The sequence below is a fragment of the Rhinatrema bivittatum genome, chromosome 2, assembly GCF_901001135.1.
Source record: "Rhinatrema bivittatum chromosome 2, aRhiBiv1.1, whole genome shotgun sequence".
Classification (NCBI taxonomy): domain Eukaryota; kingdom Metazoa; phylum Chordata; class Amphibia; order Gymnophiona; family Rhinatrematidae; genus Rhinatrema; species Rhinatrema bivittatum.
Genome location: NC_042616.1, coordinates 762,255,203 through 762,270,779, shown reverse-complemented (window position 1 = coordinate 762,270,779; position 15,577 = coordinate 762,255,203). Strand labels below are relative to the sequence as shown.

The following is a 15,577-nucleotide window of genomic DNA, read 5'->3' as shown; positions in this document are numbered from 1 at the left end:
CACCGAGGGAGGAAATGAAGGGCGCTTCCTTCTCTGTTTCTTCGTTGTTTTTTTTATATTTATTTATATATTTTGCTTCCGCCTCCTCTGCACGGCTCGCTAATTGGGGAAGCCCCGGCAGAGAGGTAGACGCGGTGAGGCTGCTACCGGGAGCAGGGGTGAGTGCAAAGGAACGCTGCCGGGAGTTTCTTGAAATTTAAAGTCCACGATGGCGCCCTCTGATAGGCCGGGTGCCTGTCGGGGGCGCGGCAAAAACTCACCGAGGGAGGAAATGAAGGGCGCTTCCTTCTCTGTTTCTTCGTTGTTTTTTTTATATTTATTTATATATTTTGCTTCCGCCTCCTCTGCACGGCTCGCTAATTGGGGAAGCGGGCGGGCTCCTGCCCCGACTGGGCCTCTGGAGCCCCGGCAGAGAGGTAGACGCGGTGAGGCTGCTACCGGGAGCAGGGGTGAGTGCAAAGGTGAACTGGTGGCTCGTGACTTGCCAGACACCCTGGAATCTCTCATTGATTTAGCTGGGAGAGTTGATCGCAGGATACGTGATTGGACCCAAGAAGCAAAATGTCACAAGAAGCACTCTACAGGAGGTAATCGCCCTCGAGCCATGCACACGACTTCAGCCCAATTTTCTGTGCTCAGTGAAGAAGAAGAAGAACCCTTGCAGTTAGGACGCAGTCACCTCACCTCTAAAGAGAGATGTTTTCACATACGCTCTGGTCTCTTTATGTACTGCGGCCAATCTGGCCATGCTGTCCAGACCTGCCCTATCTGTCTGGGAAAAGGCCAGACCTAGGATCTGTTGGAGGACTTCTCCTAGGTCTAACTGCACCTTCTCCTCCATTATCTCTCCCCATCTCTCTCATCTCTGGAGGCCTTGAATTTTCAACACTCGCACTCATGGACTTAGGTACGGGAGGAAATTTTATGCTAAAGAGAATTGCAGACCATCTGCAAATTCCCACTACACCAATAGCTACCCCCCCTACTGCTGTCTTCTATACATGGAGAACCACTTCCAGGGGAGGTCTCGCTTACCATGCAACCCATATGCCTTCGCACAGGGGCCTTACACACTAAGAACCTCTCCTTTCTGCTCCTGGAGAAGGTCATTCACTCTGTGGTACTTGGCCTACCATGGCTACAGGAACACACAACTCAGTTCAATTGGACCACCATGGAGCTTTCTGAGTGGGGCCCTGGCTGCCATGAATGTTGTCTAGCCAAAGTTTCACCGCTGCTCTGCATGACAACAACTCCCTCACTACCTGGTAGGGATGTGCAGAGGGACACCATACGTTGCATTCGGGTTTCGGATTCTTCGAGGGGCAGATACGTTGCATTCGGCCGTATGGTGCCCTGATATGTTTATACGTCGATTCCCTATTCGTTTCCCCGCTAAAATTAAATTAACTACAACCCCCCACCCTCCTGACCCCCTCCCCCCCCCAAGACTTACCAAAACTCCCTGGTGGTCCAGCGGGGGGTCCAGGAGCCATCCCCTACACTCACACCCTCGGTGCCGGTTTCAAAATGGCACCAATAGCCTTTGACCTACTATGTCACAGGAGCTAATGGTGCCATTGGTCAGCCCCTGTCACATGGTCATCGGCACCAACTTGTGCTCCTACCATGTGACAGGGGCTGACCAATGGCACTGGTAGCCCCTGTGACATAGTAAGGGCAAAGGCTATCGGCGCCATTTTGATTACTGGCAGTCGACGGCCCGAGTGCAGGAGATCGCTCCCGGACCCCCGCTGGACCACCAGGGACATTTGGCAAGTCTTGGGGGACCCTCCTGACCCCCATAAGACTTGCCAAAAGTCCAGCAGGGGTCCGGGAGTGACCTCCTGCACTCCATAGCCTTTGCCAGTATTCAAAATGGCGCCGAACGCCTTTGCCCTCACTATGTCACAGGGGCCGTCAGCCCCTGTGACATAGTGAGGGCAAAGGCGTTCGACCATTGGCCCCTGTGACATAGTGAGGGCAAAGGCATTCGGCGCCATTTTGAATACTGGCAAAGACTATCGATAGCCATTTTGAATACTGGCAAAGGCTATGGAGTGCAGGATGTCGCTCCCGGACCCCTGATGGACTTTTGGCAAGCCTTGTGGGGGTCAGGAGGGTCCCCCAAAACTTGCCAAAAGTCCCTGGTGGTCCAGCGGGGGTCCGAGAGTGATCTCCTGCACTCTGGCCGTCGGCTGCCAGTAATCAAAATGGCGCTGATAACCTTTGCCCTTACTATGTGCCATTGGTCAGCCCCGTCACATGGTACAAGCACAAGATGGCACTGATGGCCATGTGACAGGGGCTGACCAATGGCACCGGTAGTCCCTGTGACATAGTAGGTCAAAGGCTATCGGTGCAATTTTGAAACAGGCAGCTGAAGGTGTGAGTGCAGGGGATGGCTCCTGGACCCCCCGCTGGACCACCAGGGAGTTTTGGTCAGTCTTGGGGGGTCAGGAGGGTGGGGGTTTGTTTAAATTGGGTCCTTTAGGCGGCCAAATTATTCGTCGAGATTCGTTGTATTCGTGGGGAATCACGATACGTTTCGCTTCCCCACGAATACAATGAATAAGGCCCTATACATTGCGGATTCCCAATTCGTAGGGAACGAATGCACACACCTACTACCTGGTCTACCACCGCAATATGCGTCTTTTCAGGACGTCTTCTCCAAGCAAGCAGCAGACGTATTACCTCCACACAGGACCTTTGATTGTGCAATAAATCTCAAGCCTAACTCGGAGCCTCCCAAGGGAAGGCTATACCCCCTCTCAATAACAGAGACTGAGGCCATGTCGGCCTATATCCAAGAAAACCTGCAAAAAGGGTTTATTAGACCTTCTAAGTCCCTGGCTGGCGCAGGGTTTCTTTTTTGTTGGGAAAAAAGATGGATCCCTTCACCCTTGTATTGATTACAGAGGTCTCAATGAAATCACTATCAAGGGTCGCTACCCTCTACCGTTGATAACCGAGGCCCTTTTAAGCTGGACTTAAAAGGGGCCTACAACTTGGTTTACTAAGCTGGACTTAAAAGGGGCCTACAACTTGGTCCGAATCCATCACGGGGATGAATGGAAAACAGCTTTTAACAGCCGTGATGGACACTTTGAATATTTAGTCATGCCCTTTGGACTGTGCAATGCACCAGCGGTGTTTCAGAATATGATGAATGATATTCTGCGAGATTTACTGTACCAGTGCATGGTTGTATATTTAGATGACATCCTGATTTTCTCTCAGGACTTCCAGACACACCAGGCAGACATGATAAAGGTACTACAAAGGCTATGTGACAATCGCCTATATGCGAAGCTCGAGAAGTGTGCTTTTCACCAGGAGTCTGTGCCCTTTTTGGGGTACATCGTTTCCAAGAACGGCTTCCAGATGGACCCTCAAAAGCTGAAAAGCATTCAAGAGTGACCTCAACCCACTGGGCTTAAAAGCTTTGCGCCATTTCCTCGGCTTCACAAACTATTACCGTACCTTCATCAAGCACTAGTCTACTCTAATAGTACCATTCACGGCCATGACCAGAAAAGGGGCTGATTCATCCCGATGGTCTGGTGAGACTGTAGCGGCCTTCCAAACTCTCAAAGAAGCCTTCCAAACCAAGCCTTGCCTTCATCATCCCAATACTCAGCATTCTTTCATCATCAGGGTTGACGCCTCCGACGTCGGCGTAGGAGCAGTACTGAGCCAATGCAGCGATGCCAATGTCCTCAACCCTGCTCTTTCTTCTCACAACGATTCTCTCCCACTGAGAAGAATTATGATATCAGAGATAAAGAATTGTTAGCTATAAAATTGGCCTTTGAGGAGTGGCGTCCATGGCTGGAAAGCATGCATCTCTGCTCGGAGCTAGCCTATCGCTGCAAGTCCCCGCAGGGCTCCATGCTGTGGGAGGTGCCATCTCAATGTCCAAAGTACAACACTGGAATTAACAATCATGGCGGTTTACAATAAATACATTGTATAAAACATAAAATCAAATATGTTCGGAAACAAAATGGTTCATTTACATTTAAAACAATGTAGCTACAATAAAAATTATTTTCTGTTGTCTCTTCAATCCTGCATTTTCTTTTTGTCTTGTCAGCATATGCTAAACTGAATAGCCATGTCTTAAGTTCTTTTTTAAATAGCTTGCTATCTTTCTGTACACGTAGATCAACCGGCATTGTGTTCCAGAGTTTTGGTCCAGCAAATGAGAATGTCCTTTCTCTGACTTTGCTTAAATGCACACCATGCACTGTTGGAGCTAGGAGTAGGCCTTTATTGGCAGATCTTCAATTCCTAGTCAGAACATATAGGTGTAATGAGGCATTCAGCCATTCTGTGTTGTTATTATAAATCATGTTGTGAATGATGGTAAGTACTTTGTATTGTGACCTAAATTTGATCGGTAGCCAGTGTAGTGACTTTAATATAGGTGTAATATGATTGTATTTTTTATTACCTGATAATATTCTAGCTGTTTCATTTTATAATAACTGAAGTGGATAGATTGTATTTGTAGGTAAACCCAAAAATAGTGCATTACAATAATCAAAATCGCTAAAAGTTAAAGTTTGTAACACTGTTCTAAAATCATCATGTGAGAGGAGGGGCTTTAAACATTTTAAGATATTTAGTTAGCTTTCCTTAAAATAGCCGTTTTTATATTTTTTGGCTAATATTTTTTTTCATTGACAAGTTGCTGTCAATTACAATGCCTAGGTCACAGCCATAATCAGATAATTCTATTTTTGTCTGATCACTCATTATTGCTATTGGAAATATAATTGGAATGTTCCTATTTAATAGAATTATTTCTGTCTTTTGTGTTTTTATAACTAGCCTCATGTGTTTCAATAATTGCTCGATTGATGAGAAATATATCTCAAATAATGTAATAAAATGTGTTTACTCAGACCCATACTTCTCTCCTGTCGATCACTCACTTCTCCATCTCCCTCCCTCCCTCCATCAGTCACACTATTTGCCCTGGCCATCATGGATGCTGTTCAACTAGCTTCCCCTTTAACCCTCTCCTCTCCACAGGACTTGCTGCAGGAATGAGTCCTCTCCTTCCGGTTCTGCAGGTACTTGAAGGACAACCAGGAAGGGTTGTGCATATACATCGAGCTCTCCCAATCAGGGAGAAATTTCATTGAAAAGTTATTTTCTCCTTTTGACAGATGTATTGCTCACTGCACACCATCAGGGAGCACTGTGGCTTAGTCAATAAGTGCCTCTTTAGATTGCTCTTATCAGCATGACCTGTTTTCTGGGAAAGAAGCCTATTAGTAACCCTGAAATAATGAGAAACACTCCATTGTAAACAGACAGTCTTTGATTTTTCTATTGAAGAAATTGCTTTTTAAAAGTAACTAGTGACATCTAGAGTTTCTGGCCAAAAACTGAAACCAGCCTCAGTTACAGTTGCCTTTCTAATCACTTGGATACTTTTGAAACAAGGAGACAGTTCACTGAGTTTAATCCCGTCTGCAAAGTTACAAGAGTATGAGAAATATTTCAGGCATTCTGCATACATGGAACATTCCCACACTTGTCAGATAATGCAGGGGAATAAAGGTTAACAAAAACAAAAAATACAGAAGGTGATACCTTTTACCTAGTACTCCTGAAAGTAAGTCAAGAAATGTAATGAGTAATCCTGAGCATTTGTCTGAATAAAATCGTATTTATTCTGGGGCTACCATAAGGACATTAATACAGAGACAGTACTTATCATTAGGGAAACAAAAAATAAGAAAACAATTGTTACAAAAGCATGCCTGACATCTGGTGCTTATCAGATTACAGAATTAATGCTAGCATCACTTTCCTCATGCCTGGACTTACATATGTAAAGGGCTAAAAACCGTAACTTCACAAGTCACTAAACAGGAAATGGAATGCACAGTTTCTCACCAATACGGGAACAGCAGCAACTCACACTCTCTGTGTCCTTGGTCTGGTGGTGTCGGCCCTTCTCAGGTCTTCAACATGGAGCTAGAGAAGGCAATCTCTGTCACTGAAACAACAGGGGTTGTTCAGCTCACCAGTCTTGGATACCTGTAGTATACAGGACTGCTCTACTGTGACCTTGTCTCTGCAAGTTGCATCTGCCCAGGGTGCAAGGAGGCAAGGCAGGGGGAGGTTGTAGCACTTGGATGGGTCATCTTTTTCTTCTGGATGGGTAATGATTGACCATCCCTAAGTGCTTGCTCCCCACTGCATTTAAGGGCTTACCTATGCATAATTCAGCAACTTCATTCATAGTCGGGTAAATACACAATTAAGGTTTTGATAGGCTGTTTTTGTGCCCTTTTCCAAGTCCTTTGTCTTTTTATCCAGGTTCAGGGAGTGGTCAACATGACAACTGCCAGTTGTTCACATCTGACAGTGAACTGATTGGCTCCAGACCATAAAAAGAGGCCCCTAGTGTTCTTGCTGCACAGATTCACATTGCACCAATTGTCCATATGTTTCTCTAGGTCTCACCAGCTCCATCTAGGTGGTCAGGGCCTGTAAATCTGTCAAACTGGTCACGGACACAGAAACTACAAAGTCTCTCTCTCATATCTGCATTTGGCTGCAGATAGCCATACAGGCCAATGTCCATTTTTCTGATGTCAAAGGGTCCGTGTTAGCTGCTTGTCCTGTCAGCAAGGATTGGGATTCCCTACAATCCAATAAAAAGATTTAACCATATATATTTTCTGTTTTTATTTGTTAACCATTTTGTACTGTGTATGCAAAAGGACTAACATGACAGCCATATTACTTTGTTAGATAATGTCAAGTACGGCAAGAAAAAAATTCAAATAAAATGCTCCTTGATTAAGCCAAAGCAACCAGACAAAAAAGAGATGAAAACTACCTCAGATCACCTTTTTTCTTTAACAAGCCTTTCATGCTCCTCTGTCTGGACACTTTGAGGCAGATATTCAAAGGAAACTAAGTTCCAGACCTAATCATCTCTGTTTTAGGATCCTAAATTTCAGGAAATTTCAGCTGAATTTAGGTGCCTATGTTTTAGGCTGAAAATGTTTCTATCATAAGAGCCTAGTTACTAAGCAGTTGTAAAACAGCACTATTTTACAAGTGATTTACTAACCTGCAGTACCCAAGTTCCATAGTTCCACCACGATCAAAGCTTGCTAATTAAAGAAAAAAAATCCTGGCCCCTCGCTACCATCCCCTGTCCCTCCTAGATTCCTCCCCACCCCATTCTGAGCCCTGCCCCTACCCAAGTTCACCAAATTCAACACTCACAAGTCCCCATCTTCATCCCTACCCTAGATTTAAAGAGAAGTCATGGTTTTTCAAGGGCAGGAGATGAAGCTAGTTTTCCCGGAGTAGTGGGGTTTGTAAAGTTTCCTGCAAGCCATGCTACTCCATGAGCATGGTAATTAACTACTTTGCATACATTTGCATGCAGCAAAACTCAATATCATGGGCATGTTGTGTCTGATTTGTTTGCCATTAAATAGCACAGGAAAGTGTGTGATATTTTTGTAAAATTTTGCACGTTATTTCAAAATACTGCCAGATAATGTGTTTTTAATATGTGATGAATGCGGAAATCAGCATTGCTGTGCATTATCCCAGCTTAGTAAATAGGGCCCCTTAAAGGCCTAAAACCAAAGTTCCTGAAATTTAGGTCTGCTATTTATTTGCCTAGTGCTGAAAATCAGGATTCACCTCCTAACATACTTCCTGCAACCTATCCTGACCTGACCTCACCCCTGGCCCATTTTATAGGCACATAAATGTAGGCGTGCAGCATGGTTGAACTTTTCACTTATGAAGATCTAGGTACGTAACTCTTTAAGTTAGGGGACTAGATCTTTTGAATGGGGACCCCCCTTTAGCATTAAAAGACTGTTTTTCACCTTTTTTACCCTCTGCTCTGGGATATTGTCTAGTGCGTGCCAGGAGTTTCCCTGTGCACGTTTCTCCGCTGGCTGCAGGTTGGCCCCAGCTTCTGAATCTCATTATGGCCCTTCCGTCTCCTGCCACCAATCGTTTGTGTCTGCTCGCACACAAGAAATAAACAGAGAGGAATGGAAGTGCAGTTGTCAGAATATGTCTTCAAGGGGTTCCGGAACAGTCTCTGGATAATTAACATAACTCTTTATAACAAATACGGTCCCATTTTTCCATGCTGACCTACTTTCAGAAAATTCAGTGTCTCTTCCGCATAAACTAACTAAAAGGTACATTTTCTGATGAAAAACAAACAGTTTGTTGCATGCTGAATTGCACGAATGGAAAAATACTTCATTCCATTTTTCAGCTGCCATTAATACTTAAGTCTGATTTGCTTTTGTCTTTCAGCAAATTGTCGCCATAAAAGAAGCATATTCCAGGTGTAAGTACTGCTGTGCTCAATAAATATCTCTCGTTTAAATCAAAAACAGTAAGCAGAACTTTAAAACAATTTGTTTCCCCCTCTCTAACAGTGTTTGACAGAGATCTAGAGTCTGATATCAAGAGTGACACAAGTGGCTCTTTCAGAGGCATACTGGTTTGCTTGCTACAGGTACGACAGCTTGGTGGCTAAATATTTTACATTTGTCATACTTGTAGTCTAAATCAAGAACTGTTTCTTCGGATGAAAAGCCTGTATTATCTAACTTTTAAACAGCTGCCTAGGTACCTTATCTTGGGACTTTGGTAGAGCTGAATATCTAAAATGCCTTGCTTTCAAGCATATGCAGCAGAGCACCTTTGTTCAAAGAGCCATTATTCAGAAACTCTCATTATCTGTAAAAATAAAATTGCACTGCCCGGTCTGTGTTCTATTATCTGGAAAAACGTCTATTATCCAGTGTTTGTGCACTCTATGGATGTCATCGGCCGGCGCCTCCACCTCATTCCTGCCGTGCTCACAAGCTGCTGGCAGCTGACGCAGCCCACCTCTTCTCCTGTTCCCAGCATTTCTGACAGAGGTGAGCCCACAGAAAAGAGTCAAAAAGACCTCTAAGAGTCCAGCTTTCTGCTAAATTCCAGCAAGAATACGGCAATGAGAAATCTGCATGGTGGTGGGGGGAGGGGCAAGGCTGAGCACTGGAGGCTGGGGAAGGAGGTGAGACTGAGCAATGGAGGCTAGAGAGAGTAAAACTTGAAAATGAGCAATGAGGTTGCTGTAAAGGGGTGCGATACGTCATAACAAAACTGATATTATTTTGTTTAGTTATTTAAAAAGCACACTATGGGGATCTAACCATTTCATTGCATTACTGCATGAGGTTGGTGTGTTTTAATTAAGATTATTTATTATTGTTGTGATAAGATTATTATTTGCCCTTCATAATTAGTCCAGGTCTACTTTTTCCAATATATTTTGTATTGCTGTTTTAAGCATGATAATTTCTAGTTTCTTTTCTAATTTTTCCATGACATTAAAATATCCCTCTTTGACTGATTGCAAAGAGGAGCAAGGGACCACTCTTCTCCTCCTCCTTCCTCTGGTACTCCCCCCCCCCCCCCCCCCCCCCCCCAGACATTTGCTAAATTAGGTACAAAACAGTAGTGCACCCCCAGAAGCAATTAAAGGAAGCATTGCTCCGGGTACCAGTTTTGAAGATCCCCTGATGCAACAGCTTCTCCTATCCCAGATGGACACCATTACCGATGGCGGTAGAGGAGGTAATTTTCAAAGGAGTTACACGTGAAAAAGGAGCAATTTTCAAAAGTCTGCTTACCTGCGTAAAACCCTATGAAAATTACCTCCATTGTGTGCAGGTTGACCTCTTGTTTATTGTTTGGTCCTCAGCAAACACTTACATCGTAACATAGTAATGACGACAGAAGAAGAAGACCAAATGGTTCATCCAGTCTACCCAGCAATTTTCTTATGGTATTAACTACTTGGGATGTGAATCGTTTTTTGACGATTTAAAATATCGTCCAATATATTTTAAATCGTCAAAAATCGTTAGGGCCACGATACAATACCAATTCCCCCGATTTATCGTCAAAAAATCGTAAATCGGGGGAAGGGGGAGGGCAGGAAAACCGGCACACTAAAACCCCCTAAAACCCACCCCCGACCCTTTAAATTAAATCCCCCACCCTCCCGAACCCCCCCCCCCAAATGCCTTAAATTACCTGGGGGTCCAGCGGCAGACTAAAACACGGCACACTAAAACCCCCTAAAACCCACCCCGACCCTTTAAATTAAATCCCCCACCCTTCCGAACCCCCCCCCCCAAATGCCTTAAATTACCTGGGGGTCCAGCGGCAGACTAAAACACGGCACACTAAAACCCCCTAAAACCCACCCCGACCCTTTAAATTAAATCCCCCACCCTTCCGAACCCCCCCCCAAATGCCTTAAATTACCTGGGGGTCTGTAGCCTTAAATTACCTCCGTAGCGGCGGTCCGTAGCTAAATCGGGGGAAGGGGGAGAGCAGGAAAAGCGGCACACTAAATCGTGTAGTCTTCAGCCGGCGCCATTTTGCAAAATGGCCACCGCAAAATGGCGGCGGCCATAGACCAAAACGATTCGACGCAGGAGGTCGTTCCGGACCCCTGCTGGACTTTTGGCAAGTCTTGGGGGGGTCAGGAGGCCCCCCCAAGCTGGCCAAAAGTTCCTGGGGGTCCAGCGGGGGTCCGGGAGCGATTTCCTGCCGCGAATCGTTTTCCGTACGGAAAATGGTGCCGGCAGGAGATCGACTGCAGGAGGTCATTCAGCGGGGGTCCGGAACCCTCGCTGAACGACTCCTGCAGTCGATCTCCTGCCGGCGCCATTTTCCGTACGGAAAACGATTTGCGGCAGGAAATCGCTCCCGGACCCCCGCTGGACCCCCAGGAACTTTTGGCCAGCTTGGGGGGGCCTCCTGACTCCCACAAGACTTGCCAAAAGTCCAGCGGGGGTCCGGAACGACCTCCTGCGTCGAATCGTTTTGGTCTATGGCCGCCGCCATTTTGCGGCGGCCATTTTGCAAAATGGCGCCGGCTGAAGACTACACGATTTAGTGTGCCGCTTTTCCTGCTCTCCCCCTTCCCCCGATTTAGCTACGGACCGCCGCTACGGAGGTAATTTAAGGATACGGACCCCCAGGTAATTTAAGGCATTTGGGGTGGGGGATTTAATTTAAAGGGTCGGGGTGGGTTTTAGGGGGTTTTAGTGTGCTGTGTTTTAGTGTGCCGCTGGACCCCCAGGTAATTTAAGGCATTTGGGGGGGTTCGGGAGGGTGGGGGATTTAATTTAAAGGGTCGGGGGTGGGTTTTAGGGGGTTTTAGTGTGCCGGCTCATGATTTTAACGATTTTCACGATACTTTACACACCCAAACGGCAACAATACGATTCCCTCCCCCTCCCAGCCGAAATCGATCGTTAAGACGATCGAGGACACGATTCACATCTCTATTAACTACCACTCCCTGCCGGTAGTAACTAACACTTCATGTATAGGTTAAGGAAAGAGACTGCTGCTCCGTGCAGGTTAACCCCAAGCCTTATGTTAAGGGTGGTAGGTAATATTAACATTCAAGACCAAGCGCTGTCAAACCCCGGGAGTGAAGAAAGAGTGGCTTAGGGCTCAAAGCAGTGGACTGAGAACTGTTCGCGTCTCTCCCCCGCCTCTCCCCCTCCCTCGTGACAAGACTTATGAACTTAGCCAAGCCACCTCATTTCCCTTTGCCTCTGAATCCACAGGGAGGGCAATTTTCAGAAATCCCCAGGTAGTTGCAAAATGAAGGGCTCCTGGAGCCAGAATCCCAGCCCTGGTTCTGCTGGAGTCGGAAGCACAAAAGAGCACGTCGAAACCGTGGATCAAAATAAAAAGATGTGGAGAAGACGGGACGGGTAGTTGGTTTCCACTGATACAGAGTGTATGCTGCCCAGCTTTTCCCGGCTGCTCATTTCACACTCGCTGCCTTTTGGAAGTTCAACCCCTGCTTGCATTACTGACCTAAAGAGGGACAAACATTTTCTGATATTGAGAGATTAGGCTTTGTACTTCATGGGGTAAAGTCATAAATTTGAGACGATTGGGGTATTATGGTCTGAACTGATCCCTCCATGAGATGGCTAATAAGCAGGTTTGTTGTCTTGAAGGGTGTTTTTACGTGCTTATAGTTAAGTTGTCTATGTGAAGTCCTCATGCTGGCATGTCATCTTTTGAAATATACATTTTTGTATTTTTGTATGCAAAAAGTTAAATAAATAAAGAGTAAAAAAAAAAAAAAAAAAGATGTGAAGGAAGCCTGGATTCACCTCTGGACTCGTCTATAAGGAATGGCTGCAGCCAGTTTAGGGAGCCACCCAACATGAGCCAGTGCATTAGCTTTTGCCAAAGGCTAACTCCACCACCCTTTCCATTAAGAAATATTTTCTAAGGTGACTCCTGCATCTAATCCCCTCGGAGCCTCTTATCATAACCTCTTGTGGTAGAGCTTCCTTTCTGCTGAAAAAGGTCTGTGTCTTGTGTATTCTTTTATGTTCTTCAGCAGGGTCTTCCCAAAACTGTCCAGGTGACCAGGCAGCCGGTTGGGTTTGCAGGATATCCATAATGAATATGCATGAGAGAGATTTGCATGTGTTGAGATCCAGTATATGCAAATTGATCTCATGCACATTCACTGTTGCCATCCTGAAAACTCGGATTGTTTGGTGACCAGGACAGGTTTGGGAAGCCTAACCCTTCAGGTTTTGTAAAAGCACATTTTATTTACAGGTTTTAAACAACCACAGTCTGCTAGAATATTTAATTCACTGCTAACATGGGCTTATATTCTATAACTTTCACTGCATACAATAGTTTCAGCATTCTTTACCCCTTTCTGTCTTCCAAGAATGTTTAGGGGCAAAAATGCTGCACCATGCCCTAGTTGTTGCAGTGCTTCATACGTCCCAGCAGGTGGCAGCAAAAGGACACTATATCAACGCTAGTGAGGCTGAGACCCCTGCAGGAGATAAGAACTTGGCTTTTGTGTAGTTCCAAAACTTCTTTCTTACTGTCTTGCTTGAATAAACAAGCTGCATAATACCCTGTCTGTTTTTTTTTTCCCCCTCTAGGGTAAGCGAGATGAGGGGCTTGAAATCAACGAAGCCTTAGCTGGCCAAGATGCCAAAGACCTGTATGAAGTGAGTGAATGAGGAGCTGGTGCAGGAATTACAGATTTATAATGACTGCAGGGTTTGTTTGGGGCTTTTAAGATCCAATAGGGCAAGTAAATGTAATGTTTTTCTCGAGCTGTAATCAGGATTTTTTAAAAAACTGACCATCAGAAGATAGGGTTGCCAACTCGAAAGAGACTGGTCCAGATTTGGTTTTCTCCCATTGCGTGGAGTTGTAATTCTGTTTTCCCGGAGAAAAGCATAACCCCCCCCATCTCCATGCATGTAACAGGGCAAAACCAGGAACTGGATCAGCTTCTCCAGGTTGAACCAGGTGAGGAGGGGAGGCAAATCCTATCAAAAGACGACCGATGTTGGGGCATTCTGGACAATTTTTTCTTGTAATGTAATGCCAAAGAGTTTTGTAATGCATGATGTCTGCTGGTTCCAGTTCAGGAAACAGACACAGGGACCCCCAGAAAGCTTCACATGGGAATGGGAAAGCCAGGAGCAGATAAAAATAGCCCTGCAGCAATTCTCACGGAGGCAGGCATTCATTCAGACCGTCGGGCTCGGTGAAATATTTTCATGTCATGCAGACAGTCCTGCGTGAGTAAATATAAAGAAAGAACAACTAGTTGAGGCAACGGTCAGAGCAGGGTATTCCCTGCAGTATTAAAATCCAAATGGTAAGTCTTTTTATAGATTTTTTTTTTTTTTAACATTGGGATGTTTTTCAATTTTAAAGGCAGGAGAAGGCCGCTGGGGCACAGAGGAACTGGCATTCAATACCGTCTTGGCAAAGAGAAACTATATGCAATTAAGAGCTACTTTCAAAGCCTATGAGATTGTAAGTATGATTGAGTCGGGGGTAGCCAGTAAAGTCTGCAGTAAAGCCGGATTCTCCATATTCACTAAAGGCCTTGTGTGGTGTTGTGATGAGATTTGTTTCGTCTAACAGGTGACCCTGTTAATTCCCTTTGCTGCTTCTCACGAGCCTCCCTCGCCCTCCTCCCCTGCCCCATCAGTCATGGGTGTGGGAAAGTCAAATCCACATCTGTGGCACTTTGGAGAAGAGCACAGCTCCCGTTAAGCTAGAAGTTTGTTTAAGTCTGGATCTGAGGACTATGTCGGTGATGCTCAAACCGCATCCCCAGCCAGTCAGGTTTTCAAGATGACCCTAGTAATGAATATGCACGAGATATGTCTGCATACATTGCCTGCGGTGCTCTCCCAGAGGAGGTGATGAAGACAAAACTTGTGACAGAATTCAGAAGGGAATGAGATAAAACACAGAGGATCCCTAGTGAACAGAGGATGGAAAAGAAGCACTGAGATAAAACAAGGTTACTTTTCTGAAAGCAGGGAACCTGCACGGAGCGGCAGTTACAACCCTGACCACCCTGCTGGGCAGTAGGGCAGACAACTTTTCCATAGACCTGGACTGGACACTTGAGGGGGAGGAGGGGCTCCTTTCATTTGCATAATTTGCTCCAAATGCCCTTAAACCTGGATTCATATTAAGTACCCTCCAGTTCCTGCTATTCACAGATTTTCTCTCCCCCCCCCCCCTTTCTTTCTCATACATACGTTCTCTCTCTCATTTAGACCTGGCCTCCCCATACAAAATTCACTTGCACCCAGTGACAAGTCAGAGATTGAGTGTAAGTCCAATGCAGCATCGATTCACTCTGCATCTTTACACCCTGTCTGCAAATGTTTCTCCATGATATCCCAGCTCTATTAATCTCACAGACTCCCACTCCCGGTCTGCACCTCCTGCCATTGGCTGATGCATCTGCCCCTCACCCAAGGGAAGTGAAATGATTGGCAGGAATGTTTGAGTGACAGGTGTCTTCCTCCTTTGGCCACTTTCATGGGGCGGGTTGGAGTTTGCCGATTATCCCCTCTCATTCTGAATGCTGAATTAGGCGCGGTCCCTGTAGCAGACCAGACAATGCAGTGACCGGTTACCTTTGTAACCGGATCCTGTACAATTAGTTTAAAAACCGGACTGTCCAGTCCAGTACCAGGCAGTTGGCCACCCTACTGGGCAGACTGGATAGACCATTTGGTCTTTTATCTGCTGTCATATCGTCTGTTACTGTGGAGGGACTATAAGCAAATATGTCTCATGCATATTCATTAGGAAGAGCCTTATCGCAAAAGCTAGGACAGCGCAACCTGCTGCCAAATAGGACCTTAATATACCCTGGCCAACGGAGATGGAATAGATGGTTCCACAAAGGTGGTGAAGGGTGGTTCTTTTCTGTTCTGAAGGTTTCACAGACTTCTAACCTTTACTGATTGGTTTTTTTCTGTTTTTCATTTTTTTTTGCTGAGACGAGCGCATTGTTCTCAGCGCTTCTTAAAGCACACTCTCCCTCCATATGTCTTTCTGTATAGCACTGTATCTTCTCTCAGAAGTGTGGGTCACACACACACACCAGGACTATTGAGGACTGTGGCTGAGTTGTAGTGGGAAGTGGATGAGAGAAAGAAAATGGGAGAAATAT

At 45.6% G+C, this 15,577-nt stretch overlaps 1 protein-coding gene across 2 annotated transcripts in view; it reads left to right on the top strand.

The window, feature by feature from the left end:
- ANXA13 (annexin A13) overlaps nucleotides 1-15,577 on the top strand; it is a 128,198-nt gene that overhangs the window by 63,193 nt on the left and 49,428 nt on the right. For both annotated transcript variants that reach the window (XM_029591982.1, XM_029591983.1), the window contains 4 exons: nucleotides 8,329-8,362; nucleotides 8,454-8,533; nucleotides 13,020-13,088; nucleotides 13,810-13,911. In XM_029591982.1, coding sequence (XP_029447842.1) covers nucleotides 8,329-8,362; nucleotides 8,454-8,533; nucleotides 13,020-13,088; nucleotides 13,810-13,911 — 285 coding nt within the window. The remainder of the gene's footprint in view (nucleotides 1-8,328; nucleotides 8,363-8,453; nucleotides 8,534-13,019; nucleotides 13,089-13,809; nucleotides 13,912-15,577) is intronic.